This window comes from Vipera berus, assembly GCF_964194415.1.
Source record: "Vipera berus genome assembly, chromosome: 1".
NCBI lineage: Eukaryota > Metazoa > Chordata > Lepidosauria > Squamata > Viperidae > Vipera > Vipera berus.
This window is the reverse complement of record NC_138202.1, coordinates 40,914,602-40,933,478: the sequence shown is the minus strand read 5'-3', so window position 1 is coordinate 40,933,478 and position 18,877 is coordinate 40,914,602. Positions and strand designations below refer to the sequence as shown.

The following is an 18,877-nucleotide window of genomic DNA, read 5'->3' as shown; positions in this document are numbered from 1 at the left end:
GGCATGTTGAATTCTGTTTGTGTATTAATTCAAAAAATACTGGTTTATGTTTAAACCCTGTTTTTACTTGCTGAAAATTCCAACCAGCTTGTGTCTTTGGCTCACAACCTGAGGCACAGCTTATTTCTAATTTTATTCTCCAGCTTTCCCTAGGAAACATATTTTGTTTTCAGTTAAACAAAACAATAGAAAGGGGATTATCCCACTTGGCATGTCCTAATGCTCTTGTGATAGTAGTTATTCTGTAAGGACAGCTTATGTTTAACATAATTTTGGAAGAGCACAAGTCTTTTGATCATTACCTTCACCGTCGTTTCTTCTGTCTCTTCATAATCATTAGTGAGATTATCATTTCCTACAAATGAAGTAATACCTCTTTGGAAGATGATACAAACAATCTGTCATCTCTACTGTGGCAAATGTTCCAGCTTTCCATTTTACTTTTCCTCATTGGCAAGAATCCCAGATTTACTTCCTTAAATCTGAATTAATGTTTCTCCCGCAGTAACTAATTTCATTAGTGGAAAGCCTTTTTAGCTTGCCAAAACAGTCTATGCGTGTCACAAGAAAGCCAGTTTTTAGATACAAACAAAAATTTGTCTGTGCCTTAACAGCTGTTGACAACCCTTTTTCCACATCTGAAAAAAGATTATGCAGATAATGTCCTGATTACACTTAACATGGAAGCAAAAATATTTTATTAAAAATAGAAGAAAGGTGTGTGTGTGTGTGTGTGAATACATTGTTACACAAAAATATGCATGGGAAAAAATCAGCAAACACATAAGAAAAACCCCTCTTATTACTAGTGTTTCTACCTGCATAACATTTGGCTCCATGAAAGTATCATAGCATCTCTGATAATATGAACATATATAGACAAGTGCAAGACAACACACAGTAAGTTAGTGACATAACAACAACAACAACAACAACAACAACAACAACAACAACAACAACAATAATAATAATAATAATAATAATAATAATAATAATAATAATAAGAAGTAGTAGTAGTAGTAGTAGTAGTAGTAGTAGTAGTAGTTGGAACAGGCAGGAAACCCTATATCATTTCAGACAAATGGCTGGCCAGTCTCTTCTTAAAAACTTCCAGTGTTGGAGCATTCACCACTTCTGGAGGCAGGTTGTTCCACTGGTTAATTGTTCTAACTGTCAGGAAGTTTCTCCTTAGTTCTAGGTTGCTTCTCTCCTTGACTAGTTTCCATCCGTTGCTTCTTGTCCTGCTTTCAGGTCCTTTGGGGAATAGCTTGACTCCCTCTTCTTTGTGGCAGCCCCTGAGATATTGGAACACTGCTATCATGTCACCGCTCACCCTTGTCTTCGTTAAACTACACATACCCAATTCCAGCAACCGTTCCCTATATGCTTTAGCATCCAGTCCCCCAATCATCTTTGTTGCTCTTCTCTGTACTCTTTCTAGAGTCTCAACATCTTTTTTACATTGTGGTGACCAAAACTGGATGCAGTATTCCAGGTGTGGCCTTACCAAGGCATTGTAAAGTGGTATTAGTATTTCACGTAATCTTGATTCTATCCCTCTGTTAATGCAGCCTAGCACTGTGTTGGCTTTTTTGGCAGCTGCAGCACACTGCTGGCTCATATTTAAGTGACTGTCCACTAGGACTCCGAGATCTCTCTCACAGTTACTACTATTGAGCAAGGTACCACCTATACTATACCTGTGCATTTGATTTTTCCTGCCTAAATGTAGAACCTTACTTTTTTCACCATTGAATTTCATTTTGTTAGATAGCGCTCAGTCTGTCCAGATCCTCCTGTATCTTAAGCCTATCTTCTGGAGTATTGGCTATTCCTGCCAGCTTGGTGTCGTCTGCAAATTTGATAAGTTCCCCATCTATCCCCTCATCCAAATCGTTGATGAAGATGTTGAAGAGCACTGGGCCCAGAACAGAGCCCTGGGGCACCCCACTACACACTTCCTTTCATGTAGATGCAGTTCCATTGAGGACCACACGCTGAGTACGACCTGTCAGCCAGCTATGAATCCATCTGGTGGTGATGCTATCTAACCCACATTTTTCTATCTTGTCAAGTAGTAGGTTGTGATCTACTTTGTCAAATGCCTTACTGAAGTCCAAGTAAATTATATCTACAGCATTCCTCTGGTCCATTAATTTTGTCACTTGGTCGAAGAATGCAATAAGATTTGTCTGGCATGATCTGTTTTTGACAAACCCATGTTGGCTTTTAGTGATAACTTTGTTTGCATTAAGGTGTTCGCTGATTTGTTGTTTGATTATCTTTTCCAGAATCTTCCCAGGTATTGAGGTCAGGCTGATAGGTCTGTAATTTCCTGGATCTATTTTTTTCCCTTTTTCGAAGATGGGAACTACATCAGCTCTCTTCCAGTCCTCTGGTAGTTCCCCAGTGCTCCAGGATCTTTGAAAAATATAGTTCAGTGGTTCTGAGATCCTGTCTGCCAGTTCCTTGAGAACCTTTGGGTGTAATCCATCTGGTCCTGGTGATTTGAACTCGTCTAGGCTGGACAGGTGCTCACTTACCATTTTCTTGCCTATCTTAACTTGCGTTTCTATTCTGTTTTTTATGGCACTGTTTTTGGTAGGTTGGACTGTTTTTTCCCTTTGTGTAAAGACAGATGCAAAAAACAAGTTAAATAGTTCTGCTTTCTCCCTGTTGCTTGTCACCTTCTTGCCACTTTCCCCCACTAATAGACCAATCATTTCCTTAACTTTTTTCTTGTTTTTTATATGTTGAAAGAAGCGACTTTGGTCACAAGCCTTAGTTCATTTTGAGCCTTAGCTTCCCTCACTTCATCTTTGCAGGCACAAGCTGTTTGCTGATATTCTGACTTAGTTATGTGCCCCTCTTTCCACTTCTTATACTTGTCCTTTTTATCTTTCAGTTTATCAGAGAGTTCTTTATGCAGCCATGCTGGTTTCTTTTGAGAGCTGTTATTTTTCTTCTTTGTTGGTATTGTGCTAGACTGGGCCTTTATTATCTCACTTTTCAAAATTTCCCAAGCTTCTTGAGTTGTTTTCCCCTTTAGGATTTTCATCCATGGAATTCTTCTCAGGGTCTCTCTAAGTTTATTGAAATTAGCTCTTTTAAAGTCCAAGACTCTAGTTTGGCTGTGTTCTATTGCTTGTGCTTGCAGAATGTTGAATTCCAATATTGCATGATCACTTCCCCCCAAGGTTCCTGTGGCTTCGACATCTTCTATCATTTCATCTCTGTTAGTGAGAATTAAATCCAATATGGCTAATCCCCTAGTTCCCTTCTCTACTTTTTGGGAGAGAAAGTTGTCTGCTAGGTTTGTCAGGAATGTGTTAGATCTACCACTTGTTGCAGAGTTTGTATCCCAGTTGATGTCAGGGTAATTAAATTCCCCCATTGCTATTGTGATGCCCTTCCTACATGACTAGCAAAAAGTTCATCTATTTCCTCTGTTTGGTTGGGTGACCTATAGTATACACCTATGGCAATGTCATTTCCCCCCCCTTTTATATGGACCAAAATGCATTCAAGTTTAGTTTCTTTTAAATAATTTAAATCCCTCTAGCTGTGTGTTCCATTTGTGGGTTTCATCCCACCATGTTTCTGTAATGGCAACAATATCATATCCGCCCTCATTTACCTGAATTTTTAATTTACCCTGCTTACTGTTCATACTCTGCACATTGGTGTGTAGACGTTTGAGTCCTTTATGACTGACCCTGTGTTTACTTGCTACATAACCTGTGTGGTGCCTGAGTTCCCCTATTTTCTTAGATTGCCGGGGACAGGGATGTTCTGTATCAATTAACTCACTGTCCCCGTTGTTTAGTTTAAATATTTCTCCAGAAAAGCTGTGAATTTATTGCCAAGTAACTCAGTCCCTTTCTTGGATGGATGCAGACCATCTCTTTTGTACATGTTTTCATTGGACCAGCTAGAGACATTGTGACTAATATAACCAAAGCCTTCTCCTTTACACCACTCCTTTAGCCACATATTAAATTCTGCTATACGCTGGCCTTTTCCATTTTGCTCCTTATACACTGGTAAGACCTCTGAAAAAGTGAGCCTACAGCCTATTCAGCATGAGCCAGTGATTCAATTATTTTGCTCCACTTCCAAAGGATCCTCCCACATACAGACTTCCAAACAGTAGGAGGGAAAGTAAGATGCAAAGTTAACTAAAAGGATTGTTCCCTTCCCTTTCCCTTTCCTCTCTCTTCATTGCACCTTGCATCATCCATAACAAGATAGCAATGCAAAAAGCAGATATAATATAGCATTTCTTAATTTTTTTCAGATGATTATTCAAGATGACTCAGTATTGTCAATACTAACTAGTTTTCTGACTAGTTTTCTGACCATTTTACTAGTTGGGCAGAGTTTCATTTTGGAAACTAGTAGCTTTTTCTAATCAAAAGCAACTGGTAAGAAAAAGGTACAAAATCATCCCATGAGTAAAATCTCAAAGCTGAAATAAATCAACATTCTGTCTATATCAAAATCATGGATGGGACCTGCCACCATTTCAGGAAAAAGTCATAACGCTACAATGCAGCTTCTGATGCAGATAAATTGGATTCAATTCCTGGTCTCTACAGGTAAAACTGAGAAATTTTAGGCTGAAATTCTGGTGAGTTATTGCTAGTCAGTAGAGGATACAGAGCCAGATGACCAAATAACTGAGTCCATAAAAGGCATTTTTGTATGTTCACAAGTCATAGTCAGAAAGCACATCCTAGGAATGCGGTTAGCAAATGTCTCTAGATGATATGAGACCATAAACCACATTATATGCCTCTTTCTAAAAAGTTAGAATATTTTCAGTCTTAAAGGGTTTCTTTTTTAAAGAGCTGCAATATAATGGTTTCAGATTTCATTTTTAGGAGGATGTGAAAAAGAGATTTATTTGAACAGCCAGATGAGATGGACATTTTGAAAGCAGATGCAGGTTTCCTTATGGTTCATCTGTCCAAATTCCCTTCCTGACAGGATTACTATGGAGTGATTACACTGAAAAATTCCCCATTATTTCCCATTCCTACACATATTTTGGCACCTATATTCTACCTAGTACATGGGTGTTATTTCATAACGTTCCATCTGAAAACTGAGAGCCAGTTAAAATGAGCAACTATCACCAGGGCTGGGAGATCTTCTACATGTCTCTACAAATCTCTTTCCTGTGATGTGGGAGAAAAAAATATCTCAATCTGGATGGCAACCAACTACATTTGAGCCAGAGTTTCACAATGGTATGTTCATATATTGGGACTGAAGAATCCAGGTTTAAATCCCCCTTCAACCATGAGTGAACTTGAGCCAGTTATTGTCTTTCAGCCTGTCTCCACATTATTATTAAGAGACTAATTATTGCAAGAAGTGAGGGAACACATAAAAGGCACCTAGAGCTTTGAGAAGTGGGGGGGGGGGAAGGCTTGTTTCAATTGAGCCTCAAGACCAGTGGAAGTCAAGAGATGTAATTTGCCATTGCCTCCTTTCAGATTTATATTTCTTAATTTTGAAGCAAACTGTCTCTATCAGTTCTTTCATTGAAATGTACTTCTGGAGCTAATCCCCTGGTGTCATTTATTCTGAATTGTGCCATTCACTACAGCAAAATACCTTTGATGTTCTCGTATGGCATGGATCACACTGTCAGAAAGAGGCTGCAAGTCTTGTGAAAATTTGAACAACTCCTTCAGTTGAATCTTCAGTTTCTCAGCCTTTGGTTCTTCTGCTGTAAGGTTTGCCTTTGTTGCCTTAAAAACAAAATTATTGTCAAGAAATGTTGATATACCTGTATATAGCAGTGTTTGTTTTTAACTTGCATAATAATTAAATCCAAATTCCAAAAGTTTATAAAAATAAAAACATAGCCACAATATAGCATAAATAAACATTTCACAATAAAAGAAAACTTAACAGTGGCAACCTCTCCCATCTCAAAGCTTCATAAAAATCACAGAATATTAAAAACAACCTGAAACCTCAACTGAAAAAAAACTCTGAGTAAAACAATTCTAAGAAGGTCTTGGCACTTCTAGCGGAGGCATGATGAACAAAGCATGTGTCTAAAAGAGTGGAAACAACCGTGCAAAAGACTGAAGAGTAGATCAGTTCTTCAAAACCACTCTGGACAAGGAGAGGATAAGAGATTACTCATATTTGCTCCAGACATGTTTATGAGGAGACTACAGGAGAGCACTCTCCCATTATGCTCAACAATTATGACAGAGCGTTTGAAGGGCATTAAATTCACTAACCTCACTTTCTAATCACTTTTGAAAAATGCTTATTTAAACAATGGCAAAAGGATATATCTAAGGTTGTGTGGCAAGGGAATAAAAACCATGACTTAAATATAAAGTTATACAAGATACAATCATCATATTAAATGATTAAGAATAATAAAGAATATGGAATATGTACAAACCCAGGTTTTACTCCAAAACATCTCTGTGATTCTCAGCACAAGAAGCATTTTATAGATGAGAAATACTAGGTGAAGAGAAATAGGTAATTTATCCTGAGATACTAGAATTCTATGAAGGGGAACATAAAATCAAATCAAAAGAACTGAGGGCAGAAGGATATAATTTTCAATGTTCTCTTGTTTACAATTATTAGAAAGATTTAAAATAGAAAAAATAGTTTATGGTTTTGAACATTATAAGACTTAATTTGAAATAGAACTGTGTATAAATGATAAACATGTAATTGCTAAAATGTACAAACATTTATTAAAATTTGAAACAGAATTTTGGTTATAATATACAATATGTGGTTGAAAAGATTAAAACCTACATGATATTATAATCTTACATTTTTTGGTGAAAATGTTCTATCACTGCTATATGTTAGCAAAGAAATTGTCCAGAATGTATAAAGGCACTTCAGATTTATGTTGGAATTGTGAACCAGAAGAAGGGACATTTTATCATGTTTGGTGAATGTGCAAAAAAGCTAGAAATTTCTGGATTTAAACAAATATATTGCTTTAGGGAATTTTAAACATTGATGCATAATTGAGATCAAAGTTGTTTTTTTTCTTTTGGGACTGATGGGCAAACAATTGGAAAAAACATTGTGGATCTTTATTTTCTGTACATGATAACTGCATAAAAATGGAAAGATTACCCACAAAGGAGGAATAGGTGAAAATGATGGAACTTGCTGAGATGCCTAAAACGACTTCTCTAATCAGAGAAAAGAGAACAAGCACTTTTATTGGACACTTGAGATGACTTATGGCAGAAAAGTAAAAAAAAATGTAAACTTGTGTTTGGTTTTTGGTTAGTATGGAGCTTTACAAAATGGCATATATTTCTAACGTTTGAAATATTCCAGGAAAACCTTAAGAATGGGGCCAGAAATTAGTAGCTACCATGTCAGTAAAGTCAGCAATGATGTCTGCTCCTATGGATAGACTATGTCCAAGAATATGTTAATGAAGGAATCATTGATGTGAAACAAATTTTGCCTGAATGCAGAAATATGAGAACTAGAAACACTGTGTGGATTATAAACAGAGAGGTGCTAAAGTAGAAACACAAATGACAAGCCAAGAGAGTGACCTAAATAGGGACTTTCTATTGGATATACAAAAGAAGTTCAGTTAAAACTTTGAAAATCAAAGTGGAAATAGAGAATAACCCGGATAATGACTTTTTACTGGATTTACAAAAGAGGCCCGCTAAAGCCTTGAAGAAATTGTTGGGATGGAAAAAAAGAAAAATTATAGATGGACTAAATCCTATGGTGATATCTGAAAGAATTAAAAGATCAAGATGGCCAGAAGTGAAAAGAAGAAATATAGAGTTGGTTTGTTTGACCACGATTAAAATAAGATATGTTTCTACAAAGCTCTGGTAATTTTTTTTTTTGACAGCAGGACTGAAAAGCTGACAATATATGGACTTGCATATAGGTAAGGGATGGGTATGGAAGGAAGAGATATTTGTTTGTAACCTGGAAGTGACAACGTCTTCATTATTAATTTTTATTATATTTTTTGTGATGAAAGTTTAACAGAAAAAAAACAATGGTGTCTTTAATTATTTCATAAATTAACTACAGGTAAAAGTGACTTATCTCTTCCAACATTTATACAAAATTTAGGAAACAAGAAAAAAAGACCTAAGATAGCCTCATGATGACATCAGTGGGAATAAAACAAAGGACACCTGTTCTAATGAAATGGAACATCTTGGATAAGGGCACAGTTCATTGGGATCCATTAAAATGTTGCCATGTAGATGTCTCAACCTGTATTTCCATGTATTTGCATCTACATAGACGGGCAAGCTTTAATGTCATTGTAATTTCATTATATGTCCATTTGCTTTTTCCCCGAGTTGGTAACTGACCAATAAATACTAACCATGTACTCTCTCCATAAAGAAATTAAATCTTCATCGCTTCTTACAACATCTTCCTTTTCAAAGTTTTTTCCTAGTCTTTGCAGCCTTTTACGGAATTCTTGAACATCAGTTTCTAGCAGCCTGGCCTGGGTGTGGTAGGTGTTTTCAGACCGAAGGATCTTCAGCAGTTTCTCCTCTTCCTCCACACTCACTAGCTTTATATTCTCCAGGAGTTTTTTCAGTTCCTCAAGCTCAGCCTTCATCTTTTCTGCCCCCAGGGGTGATGTGTTTTGCATCACATCTACAGACTGTGCTTCCAGATGTTTGAATTTCTTTTCTCCACTCCTTATATCATTTGTAATGTCCTGCAGGAGAAAAGAGCTGCAAAGTAAGTGATTCCCAATCTCATATGTAGAAAATACTGGTACTGAGGCAACATAAATTCACTGCGCATTACTGCCTATGGATACAAGAAAAGACCCACATGCCTTGTGCCTAGGCACCCAAATTCTTTTGAATGGCCATCATGCTAGGAATGTCATAACCATGAATCCACCAGACCCAGGCTGGATCAGGCAACAGTGGTTCTTGGATTTATGTCACATCTCTGTTGGGGAACAATGGTGTGCATCTTCTCCCCTTACCAATTCAGTGTGCCTGCACTCCTGATATTATTACACATCTGTATGGTACTATCATCTTCAAAAGATTCTTGGTCCATTCATTAAAACAAAATATAACTTAAGGTAAAAATACCTAGAGGTCACATAAAATCCCTGACTGCTAGCAATTCAGCAGGACTTAGGACTTAACAACAAAAAATCCTTATTTTTGAATCCTTACAATATCCTGCTGACAGAAATGGCTACTTTCCCAAGGTATCATAAAAAATACGATCAAACATAGTTTGGGTAGACTTTCCATACATATACAATGATCCCACTCAATACATATAATACATATAATCCATGAACTGCACTGATCACCAAACATGGCTCTACAGTCACCAGTGCATACAAAATACATATATGTGTATTGAGTTTGCAGATCCCACCAGCCATATTGGCTTCTAGTCTCCCTGGATTAACATCCCTAACATATGGTTTGGTTTTCTTCTTCTCTTTGCATTTGTTCAAGGAACTCTGTATTAAGTATCATACAAAGAAGCAAATTTATGTACTTCAAAGACTGGTTTAACTGCTTTGACACCACACTCTGTTCTTAAAAACCTTTTGTCCAATAACTTGTGGCTCACAATGTTGCTTACTCTGTTCTAAGTGTGCTTTTGACTAGTTCCAAAAATTCTTACAAGATTGGGATAGTAGGCATGTACTACAGATACAGTGAAAAAAAAAGATTCCAGAAATATTTTCAAGAATGTTCTATATTTTGGTCTTATGATAACAGAGCTTCAGCCTCTGAAAACAGGGCAAACTTCCAAATTTTAGTAAACTAGATTTCATGGCTGCAGTAAATCTTGACAACTTAAAAATACAACAAATGTAAAATCAATTCAAATTTGATTCTATATGTCATGTTAAAGATTTATCATTCTTGAATATGGATATAAAGATATTTTGCAATGCATTTCCAGTAATAATCAGCATGAATATTATTCTTTGGATTTTGCTGGAGCCAAAGGAAGCTCCAGGAGCTTTAAACTTCTGCTCAGAAAACTGTAAATAATAATGCTTAAAAAGCTACTGAAAACAGTGTTGAAAAAACAGCACAATTCTTTAAAAATAAAAGTAACTCTGGTGAAATCTACATTTAGAAAGCATTTTCTACAAATGATTTTTCATTCCATGCGGGAAAAAAAACCTGGTTTTTTATGACCGATGCCGTTAATACAAATAGTGCAAGGAGCAGGATTTCAGTATGTCATAGGTCCCTGCCTATGGGAAAATAATGGGCATGTTTCAGGGAAATTAAAGAGATCAAGATGTTGGTTAAAACTGCACAAATGAAGTAATCTTGATTTTTTTTTAAAAAAAGGTTCCTCCATAGAGGTTCCTGGAAACTTAAAAAACAGAACTCTGACTTCTTGGCAAAACAGCATCTTCACAGAAATAATTACAGCTATCAAATACCTGTAATGCTTTAATTCTATGTTCTACTGGCAGCTTTGATTCTTGATTGAGGCAGCAGTTTAATTTTTCTGTTAGCTGAGTCAGCCATAGCTGAAACTGGTCAACATTGGTCTTATATTGCTTGTGCTCTGTTGTTATCTTTTCAAGTATCATCACTCTTCTCTGAAATAATAGAAATATCCCAAAGGGAAAGATTATTTATCTTATAAACCCAGAGCAGAAAGAATTCTTCTTCTCATATGTCATTTGGTGGTTTTCAGGAATTTGAAACAGTTAACATATCCCAGGTCCAAGTGAGCCATAATTATTAGCATTTAATTAACTAAATACAATATTTTAAAGACTTTCATTTTGTTTCAAGGAAGGAAAGACGGTGCTGGAAGAAAGGTTTAGTAAGACAACTTCTCATTAATGACAGCATTTCAAATAGTATATTGAAAATAAAAATACTTTTAGTAAATATCACAGAGAACATCAAGCAAAAATGCACAGTTCAATATGCATTATCTCTGCAGGTTTTTCAATGTCATGTTTCCACTGGGGGGGCCTGTGCGGGTTATTCAAATTTCTTAATTCCTCCCCCTTTCCCCCCTTTTTGTGGGAAAATATAAAGAAATATATAAAAAAAACTTAAATATAAAGAAAACTGTACAGGCAGTTCCTTCAGGGCATCTGTGCAAATATATACCAGTGTGGTTCCAGGGTTAGCTAACACTGATCAACTGGATACTTTTCTGCTAAAGGACGAGACCAAGGACCTATCAAATATCCAGCAGCCTGTTTTCCAGCTCTACTGCCTTGGAATATGGAAGTTCCATTGAGACCTCCATATTAACAAGTCTACAAGCAGAGGTGGATTTAATTTTTTTCTGAATTACTCTCCTCTCTTTATAATAGTATTACAACCAATAGCTACCACCACTGTCTGCTCAAGACAACTGCAGATAAGGGGATTCATGGGGAGTGTAAAAAAAAAGTGAAGATGGTTGCTACAACCGGATGAATGGAGCCACCATTTTGAATTTTTTGACACTCTCCTGTGAATGCCCCAATTGCTTGTGATTGCAATTGGAATAAAAGAGGAATAAAACTTTTGTTCTGTCATTTGTTAGATAAAAATGCTCTTTCCAAAATTAGCTTCTGGAGAGAGAGCCTTCCACAGGCTCTCCCCTTCCCACCTCAGGCCAGTACCATTGGTGTGTGTGTGTGTGTGTGTGTGTGTGTGTTTGTGTGTAATTTTCATTGCAATTGACAGGAGAAAAAACAGCTGAGAACGTCTGCATCTCACAACAAGGGTCCTAATCCTGGATAAGGGATTTCACAGAGTCCTTTGGAGTTTGGGGTGGCCTATAAATTCAAACAGGGACACAGTGGCTCAGTGGGTTAGGACGCTGAGCTTGTCGATCAGAAGGTCGGCAGTTTGGTGGGTCGAATCCCGAGTGCCGCGTAACAGAGTGAGTGCCTGTTACTCGTCCCAGCTTCTGCCAACCTAGCAGTTCAAAAGCACGTAAAAATGCAAGTAGAAAAATAGGGACCACTACGGTGGGAAGGTAACAGCGTTCCGTGCGCCTTTGGCGTCTAGTCATGCCGGCCACATGACTACGGAGACGTCCTCGGACAAGCGCTGGCTCTTCGGCTTTGAAACGGAGGTGAGCACTGGCCCCTAGAGTCGGAAACGACTAGCACGCATGTGCGGGGGAACCTTTACCTTTACCTTTACCTATAAATTCAAACAAACAAACAAAAAAAATAGCAATGGCTGTTTAAAGTTTTGCACTGCTAAAATGAAAAGGGAGTTACTGTATGTCATCGTTGACCTTCAGACATGGGCAACTGAATTCACATTGTTCACACACACACACACACACACACACACACACACTCATGCAATGCAGTATCGCTGCAAGTAGCAGAGTAACCCTCTATTAGCAGAGTTTGAAAAACATAAAGAAAGAGGAATTATTTGCCAAAGGAAGAAGGGTATATGATTATTTACAATACTATCAAGGTTTTCTTTACAAGGAAAAAATACTTTAGGGTATCCTTAAGCTGTAACTTGGTGTAGATTTGCTTCATTTCTGAGGGATGAGACTCCACTGAACTGATACAAGTAGACAGAAAGGGCTGTTTGGTTAAAAAAAAAAGCTACAATGTGCCAATGAATTTTAACAGAAAAATAACTGCTTGTGATTTGCTCTTTTTCTGTTTGTTCTGTATGTTTGCTTCAAACATTTTTCTCCTTCCTCCCCTTTCTTTCTAGGGTATTTCTTTGTTTATAAGGATAATTTACTTACCTTTCTAAAATCAGAATAAAAATAAAGTACAAAAATAAAATGTTAGCAAGGTTAATTTAAAGCCAAGAAACTATATTTTAGAGTCTCTCACCAGCAATTATCATTATGGAAAACGGAGTGTTTTAGAAATGCAATTAATCATTGGTCAGAAGAATAGGGAGTATGACATTTTTCACAGGAACCACCCTAAAGAGTGCTCTACAGAAAAGGTTATTATGAACCATAAACTTTAATTAATGTATCACAAAGAATGATTTGTGCCTTGTGCATCAGGAACACAACCTTCTTTGGAATACAATGTACAATAACAGCCTTGAAAAACCAAAGAGTAAAGTTCTGTAACTGTTCTTCAAGTGTAACCAATGCAACAATTAGGCAACAAATAAATTTGTTAGCAAATGAATGTTTTCTTTTAACTGCACACATTTCCAAACAGGCAGATTATAATAGTTCTTCTCTCTATTTGCTTTCATATTTGGGCCAGAGTAATTTTATTATGGCCGTTATATAAAATATGAAAAGACATTTCATTTAAATGTCTCTATGACTCAAAGATTTAGGGGATTATATGATTGGGAAGAAGGCTTAAAATTAAACCCAAGACAGATGTGGTACCCTAATTTGATTTGGAAGCTTCAGAAGTTGTTTGGAAGGATGAGCAAGAGGCTGAACAGTATATAAATTATTCCTGTGTGTAGGTTCAGTCTGAAATGTGAAAATAAACAGATGAGATAAACCAATAATGAAATTCATAGTAGTATGACATCATGTATTCAGATACTGCAGAGTGTCTACACTGTTCCTAAACTTTGAGAAACAGTGGGATAGGATTTTCTACTCACCATGCCTATGAATAACCTTACCCATTCATTAAGTGGTCAATAAAAAAGGTTTTCTTCCACTCGACATATACAGAGTATTTTTACTGTTCTGCCTCCATTCTTCTCAGTTTTGTCAACTATACTATACTCTGAAATATTTCTAAATAAGTAGAAAACCTTTGCCCTAAGTCAGCTCTTTTATGACTCATGGACTTCAACTTCAACTCATGGAGTTGAAGTCCATGAGTCATAAAAGAGCCGAGGTTGCCTACTCCTGATTCCAAATGAAAAGCTTAGGGCAAAAGCTTTCTACTAATTTACACTGCATCTAAATACTGAAATATCATTGATATTCTAACAAGGTAAAATGAGAGGCAGTCTTCAGTAATTATTTATGCAGTATTATTGTAATAATAAATGGTCACCCAAGAGTTTGGGCTATGCATAGCGGAAGACGTAATGAGAACACAGGTGAAACAAAGATATGGAAATATTTCAGTAGTATAATTGTCAAAACTGAGAAGAAAGGAGGCAGAACAGTGAAAATACCTTTTATTAGCAGGGTAGAAGAATGCTTGTTACTCCTAGCTGGTAATCAATGGAAGCATTAAATCTGCTCAGCTAAGAGAAGAAAAGCCATTATTTACAAGAGGTATAAAATACTTCATAAGCATGAGAAAAGGACACATAGAAAAGAGACCATGTCTATCCTATCAAATTTGCCTGCCTCAGTCCTCAACCCACTGACTGATTTATGTGGCTCAGTTTAATGAGCAAATCTAATCTTTGTGATTTGTAAATTATATGTGAACCTGGGCAATGTGGCTTATTCAAACACCAGGGCCAAAGAGAAGCATGGTAATATATGATCTCTGCCAACATCTGCAATTCCTGATCAAAACGGAAGGGAATTTGCTGATCTGTATAGCTGTGAGGCAAATTAAATATAGGGAAGAGGAAGAGAGGACCCCTACTACAACATCTACTTTGCTCTTTTGTTTGGCCTTCACTCTGAATTTTTCTCACCTCTGCTTCATTCTTGATTTCTTCATATTCCTCCTTCATCTTTTCCCTGGCATCTTCATCAACACTTGCATCTCCAATCCGATTATACAGAGATAGGGCTTCCTCTAGCAGCCGATCCAACAAAGATGACCGATTCTGAACATCTTTCAGTAGGACCTGAGCATGGCTAAGCTGCCACTGCTTCTCCTTTAAGCCAAGCTGCAACTCTATGTCAGGTTCCAAGGTCACCTTCGAATTGTGAAGCCAGGTGTAAAATTCATCTTGGGCCTTCAAGTATTCACTCCAATGCAACCACACCCACTCAATGCGGCTGTTGAAACAAAAAAGACAACTAGACACATTAATTCTATCTTCTCCAACGTTAAAGAGAGTGGTTCTGGATTTAATTTACATCATCTCCAGATAGTGTGACCAGCAGTAGGTGATCGTTTGTATCCAGAGGGTGCTAAACTAGATAGTCTACAAAATATAAATGGTACTTGCCAATAAATTCCAACATCAAAATATGGCATTTGTCTATAAGGCCCCCAACCTGTTCCAGGTAAATGCTGCCACCATGGTTGCTTTCCAGTACCAGCACATGTATTTTTCCCTCATATTACTGTTCTTTCAACTTTTTAAAGAGGTTCTGAACAAGCTTAGCTTTAGTTATCACATTAATCCATGATCTAATGCTGTACAAAAAAGCCTTGAAGAATTCTTGGGCCTCTTCTTCCTTTGCTACAGTCTACTTCTTTCCTTTCTGATAGGCTATAATTTTGGAATTGGGAAAATATGACTTGTTATTCCTCAGCAAATCAAAGTTAAAGGCATTCATAGCAAACTAAGAGATCACATGTTTTGCAAGGAGAAGAGCCTTGAACAATTTCTTTGTATCTCAGGAGTGTTGGGAAATGTACTACCTAAAATTCCTACAGAACTGGGGTTAATAATAAAAGATATAACATATTACAAAATAGTCTATAAAATCACAAATATTTATTCAAATTTTCATAAAATCATAATAAATAATACTGCGATACACTTCCCAGACATCTTATTATCACATTCCTCCTCCTCCTCCTCCTCCACCATTACCACCACCACCACCACCACCTCTTGTGTTGACAGATATACAAAGTTCTGGGTCTTGCTCTTTTGGCAGCCTCAACCATTGTTAATTGACGTTGTTATAGTGCATCAATGATGTTCTCTCTCCATCTTCTGCTATGTCTGCCTCATGTTCTTTGATTGTTTCCTCTTTTTGTAGTGCCTTGTACATTATGGAATCCCAAAACATCCTCCCCCAGGTGGGCAAACCACTTTATTTGCTATGTTTGTATGTAATTATCACATCCCTAATTACCAAATGCCTGCTTGACCAGCTACTTTTTTAAAAAATTTGTAAATACTGGTAGGGCTAATGCACCAATGGTTCTTTGTATTCCTATCATATATTGATTCCCACTGCAATATCAGAATTGATTGATTGATTGATTTTCTTCCATCATACAGAATGGTATTAAAAAAAACTGGGCAGGCATCCTCATTTGCTAAATGAAGCCCAGGAGGATGCCATGGCCTTAAATGCTCATTTTATACCATATTTTTCTCTTTTTCAAGGGAATCTTGGCCCATGATTTGGGTGTCTAAAAACAGGTATTTGAACCACTTGAAATGAACCAAACTTATTTATTATGGGTTGATACTATCTCTGGACTCTAAGGATTACGTTTCATTTACCATGATTACGTGCTACTCATCCAGCTTCACCTAGTTAAAGCAGATACATTTTTCATAGGCAAACTAGAAAATCAACCAGAATCTTCAGAAAATGATGACAAAGGTGGACAAATTTGTCATTTTCAGTCTGGCTTAAGAGTTTTCTGCTCAGATAACTCTTAAAAGTCATTGGTGGGAGACCTAATTGGGGGCACTTGGGAATCTCACCTGTGACAATGAGTAATGTATATGGCTGTTTCTTCCCACATGGCTTTAATATCCTTTAGCCTGGATAATATTTCATGCTTTTGTTCCTCACTGATACACTGAAGTAGAGCATCAGCCTTCATTAGGACCAGATCCATTTTCAACCGGCCTTCAGGTTCCAATGCACAGATTTTCTATCAGGAAGAATTGTACATGAAAATGAAAACATGAATATATTCTTTAATGGGATTTTTTTTTTGCAGAAACATACTTAAAAAGAAAACTAGATCTATACTCTTTTTAACACTGGAACATTACGGACTATAGAATAGTGATTGCTTTGTTCAAAGTAAACAGAAGGAAATGCAATGAGTGAGTAAGATGGAAAGGAAGAAACCTGGGGGTAAAGGAGGGTTTCTTATAATAGGGTTAATTCAATCTTCCCTTCCTGGGCTTTAAAATAATTTATGCACAGGGATATTTTAGCTGACATAATTTAATGTAAATTGTGTCTGTCTGTATTATGTGTCATCATTTTCCCAGTGAATAAAGCTGGTCTAAGATCATGCTACGGTATTAGGGGCACATTTTAATTGACAGTCACATCAATTGATTTAATCAAGTTAATGAACTGCAAATTAATCTTCTAGCAAGGAGGATTTATAAGCAGAATGAGACCTCCACGTTTATAGTGCAATTTTGTGCATCTTGCTCTGAAAAATACTGGATAGGGGACAAATTGCTGCTAGTGTAGATGCATGTATGCATGTCAAAGAAAGCAAGTGTGTGTGTGGAGTCTGTTCAGATTAGATGATACTGCTGAGATTATTTATCTTGAAATAGTGAGTTTTTTCTTTCCTCCCCCCCCTTTGGAACTGCTTTTGTGATCTTGAAAACAGATGCAACCTGATCTGCAGCATTTCTGTAATACCAAGCCTCTACAATCAATCGAACTAAAGCCATTCAGCAGATTTCCATAGGACTTTGGTGGTGGACAGGCAAACGCTACGTTGCCTTTATCTGAATATTTTATGTGCTAAAGATCTTTTTTTAATTATTGTTTTGTTGACACTCTGGGAATTCCCTTGCAAGGGCTGATTGACAATGTAGTAAGATTTGGAGAGGTATAGTGGATAGTGTTGCTGTAAACTAATTTTAGTAGGATATTCTTTTTCTTCTATCCTGCCTTAAACTTTTGACTTTTACTTTCTTACTCCTTTCCCACATTCTTTTCTGCACTTTTCTATTGCTAATTGCAAGGTATAGTAGAACAATGGATATGCATACATGAGGTTTCCCTGACTTTATGCCCACCATCCTCTTCTGTATGGATGAGGAGGAAAATCCAGGCAAAAACCACACTTGAAGAATGAATTTCTATTAGTATATAGGAGACATTTGCCAAATTCTATTTATCTCCAATATATCTTATTCTTTTTTATGTAATATGGGTTGTTTGAAAGAGGGATTACATAACCAAACAAACACTATAGCCAGCTACTTGGGTGAAAAAAAAATGAAGAACAGTGGATTAAATTAAGGTCCCATCAATAAAAATAATATCTCATTCAACCTTTCAGCCCAACAGGTTTATCCACTTTCCTGCAATGGTTCTGGAGCAGCACCCGATATCCAGAGAGGAAGTTCAAAATGATGGTGGCCACAACCATGTGATCAAAATCATGTCCATTTTTAAACAGACCACATGCACAACACAGGACCAGATTGCATAGTCATGGCTGCCATCCTGATGTTTTTAACATTTCTTATAAATGCTCCTGTGGAGCACAGCTCTTTAGTTGAAAGAAGAAGTGGGACATATGGCCCTTTACCTATTAATGAATTATAATTCCTAGCAGCCCAAACAGGAATAATCACAGAGGACAATCATTAGGAAAATGTAATTAGCAACATTTGGAGAAATACTACAGACTTACTTAGTGAGCATTAATAAATACAATAAATTTTAAAACTTTCCTTCTTTCAATTATATCTGTGAAAAGCATGATGAATATAGTTCTACTCTAATTCCCCATCTAGATAACCAGAGGGCATAATTTTAGGAATAGCATGACTCCACCACATAATAAGCATCATTTATGATTGCCTAAAGTGTATCAACTTATAACTGATGGCTTGGTAGATATGCCATATTTTTGCGTGCTGATTCACAAATCCTGATGCATGTGGAAAAAATCCACACCCATTAATGCCTACAGTGCAGTGCAACTTGTGAGCTTAATTTTTATCCAAAATTCAGTGTAAGAAGAGGCTTTGGAAATAGCTACGTCATTTGCACAATGATGTAAGCATAGGCATGGCATTATTTGTCCCTTTCTTATATCTCCTCTGTCAATATTCATGATAATGGATTTAAG

The 18,877-nt window shown here is 36.8% G+C and overlaps 1 protein-coding gene across 2 annotated transcripts in view; it reads right to left on the bottom strand.

Moving 5' to 3' along the window:
• SYNE3 (spectrin repeat containing nuclear envelope family member 3) overlaps positions 1-18,877 on the bottom strand; it is a 104,237-nt gene that overhangs the window by 57,606 nt on the left and 27,754 nt on the right. For both annotated transcript variants that reach the window (XM_081329122.1, XM_081329123.1), the window contains exons 3-7: positions 16,521-16,693; positions 14,592-14,901; positions 10,451-10,612; positions 8,381-8,725; positions 5,623-5,759 (exon numbers count right to left, since the gene is read on the bottom strand). In XM_081329122.1, the coding sequence (XP_081185248.1) occupies positions 5,623-5,759; positions 8,381-8,725; positions 10,451-10,612; positions 14,592-14,901; positions 16,521-16,693 (1,127 nt within the window). The remainder of the gene's footprint in view (positions 1-5,622; positions 5,760-8,380; positions 8,726-10,450; positions 10,613-14,591; positions 14,902-16,520; positions 16,694-18,877) is intronic.